General features: G+C 55.5%; 1 protein-coding gene across 1 annotated transcript; it reads right to left on the reverse strand.

Moving 5' to 3' along the window:
* Positions 1–386: 386 nt before the first annotated feature.
* On the reverse strand, positions 387–2,110 carry LOC103981583 (adenylate isopentenyltransferase-like). Its single transcript, XM_009398334.3, has one exon. It carries the CDS (start codon positions 1,702–1,704, stop codon positions 568–570), a length of 1,137 nt encoding a protein of 378 aa, XP_009396609.2. The 5' UTR covers positions 1,705–2,110; the 3' UTR covers positions 387–567.
* Positions 2,111–2,380: the final 270 nt, after the last annotated feature.

Here is a 2,380-nt window from a genome sequence, read left to right on the forward strand (position 1 = left end):
GGATGTTATGTAGGAATGAGACGTTGGCTCGCAGCTTCCCACTGTCAGCTATATGGAGATTGAGCATTGCATGCAAAGAAACAGAGGATGAAAGCTTCGAAGCATTTCTGATTGGCTTTCGATGTGGAGTTTGGATGATCCTGGCACTCAGAAGCAGAGGAGTGAGTTGTGAATTAGGAAGAAATCAAGAATGTGGAGTATTCCCCAATGCCCACACGTCCTTGAGCAGGGTGGGGTTTGGGTTGCTCTTCACACCACTGCTCTTCTCTGCTCTGCTCTGAACCCTCAACTCCCTCAATGGTATCTCTCTCTCTCTCTCTCTCTCTCTCTCTCTCTCTCATGAGTCACAAAAAAATAATAATGAAAAAGAAAAAGTACAGAAAATATAAATGCAAATAAAAATCACAGCTTCTATTTCCATTATATTGTTCTTTACTTTCATTTTGTTCTTTTTACCTATTACAAACAAAAAGGGAAAAAGAAAATAAAGCAGAGACAGGAGGGAGGGAGGGAGGGAGGGAGGTGAACGTGTAAAACGAAGCACCGGGACCGGGTGACCAGAAGCTCTCAAATATAAAGCAGAGGAGAAGGTATGATGTGGTGATGGTGGTGGTGATGCGCCTCGACGTCTCCATTCAGGAACTGCTCCACCGCGACGGCGCTGGGGCCCGCCACGTGCTTCTCCCACGCGGCCTCTGCCTCCGCCGCCGCCGCCGCTGTCCCTGATAGCCGCGCCAACACGGTCGGGGTGGCGTCCAGCCTCAGCAGCGGCCACCCCAACTCCACCAGCTGCTCGATCTTCCGAGCCTGTTGCTCCGCCAGTCGCCTCGTGTTGGCCTTGATGGCCACCACCGCTGCCTCGTATGCCGCCTCCGTCCCCCGCCCCTCGCCCAGGAAGTATTCCCGGAATTCGGACACCCCGATCGCCTTGTCCAGCCCTGGGTGCCTCGACTTACCCGCCTCCGCCTCTGCCTCCTCCGCGAAGTACCGCCCCAGCTCCTCCACCATCCCCGCCGCAACCATCTCCTCCACCCGCCGGTCGAGCTGCTCCGCCAGCGCCGCCGCGTCCACGTCCACCCACAGGAAGCAGCACCGGTACCGCAGCGCCCCCGCCTCCTTCCTCGTCGTCCGCCGCGGCCACCCCGCCGTGAACGGGCTCTGCCGCGGGTCGTACCTGCCCGCCATGGCGGCGTGTATGAAGGAGTTGGACCCGCCAGCCACCACCGGAATCCGTCCTCGGCCAGCGATCCCAGCAATGGCGCGCGCCGCCATATCCCGGAACCCAGCCGGGTCGAGCTCGCCCGCCGCCGGGTCGAGCTCCCCCAGCAAATGGTGCGGCACGCCACAGCGCTCCCCGAGCGGCATCTTGTTGGTGGTGATGTCGAGGCCCCGATACACCTGAATCTTATCGGAGTTCACCACCTCGCCGTCGAACACCGTGGCCAGCTCGACGGACAGCTTCGACTTCCCCGTTCCGGTGGCGCCCATGACGACCACCACGCTCTCCTTCCACGCATCACCATTGCCCTCGACGCAATAATGCTCAGGAAGCACTCCCCTGCGACACATGTTCAGATGGTGCTGGCGGCTCTGCTGCGGCACCGCTGCGACAGTGGCCGACGTGAGACCGCAAGGCGCAGACGCCGGCCGAAGAAGGCAAGGAAGAAGAGCTGCGCTGGCCCCGCTGTGGACTAGAATTCTCATAAAGCCCAGCAAGCAAGCACTTGGCGAAGGCCACCTATTTGTGTGTCGATGGAGCTCAAGAAATGGGTGGAGGGGTAGAAGAGTGGCATGCCACAGTTTCAGGTGCGTTGTTGGCCTTCAGGGTTGACACACAAAAGGAAAGGCAAGGCTGGGAAATAGAAATGGCAACCGAGTTGGGTATCCTCTCAAATCATCCATGCTGTTTCACGCTGTTGCAGCTTCTCTCTCTCCCTCTCCCTCTCCCTCTCCTCATCCTCTCCGTTTTGGCTCACAGGGTGGGAGGGGATGCCCTTTTTATTTGGCATGGTATTAGTCATCCTTGTTATTTTAATCCAATTAATCATTGCCATTAACCATGCCAGACACTCCAAGATAAATATTTGTGTTCTGTATCCCCATAAACATACTTGGATTCATTCATTCCATTCCATTCCATTCCATTCCATAAAACTCAAAATCCCAAGCAGTGCAGGTACTAGGAAGAACATACCCAAAGAATAGTTTAATGACGTGGGGAGGGAGAAGACACCTCCATGCCCAGTTTGGGGCACACACATGCTAATGCAGGGCCTAAATTTACGCTCCTCATCATGGTGTTGAGCACTCCAGCAAAAAGGCTTTTTGAGTTGAGCATGCACAAATCATGAATATGGTTTGTGCTTTGTTTTAGCTACCT

The sequence above is a fragment of the Musa acuminata genome, chromosome BXJ2-4 (assembly GCF_036884655.1).
Source record: "Musa acuminata AAA Group cultivar baxijiao chromosome BXJ2-4, Cavendish_Baxijiao_AAA, whole genome shotgun sequence".
Classification (NCBI taxonomy): Eukaryota; Viridiplantae; Streptophyta; class Magnoliopsida; order Zingiberales; family Musaceae; genus Musa; species Musa acuminata.

Bases quoted from the DNA above. Each gene is read 5' to 3' on its own strand.
- LOC103981583 (XM_009398334.3), bottom strand. From the start codon at position 1,704: ATGAGAATTCTAGTCCACAGCGGGGCCAGCGCAGCTCTTCTTCCTTGC.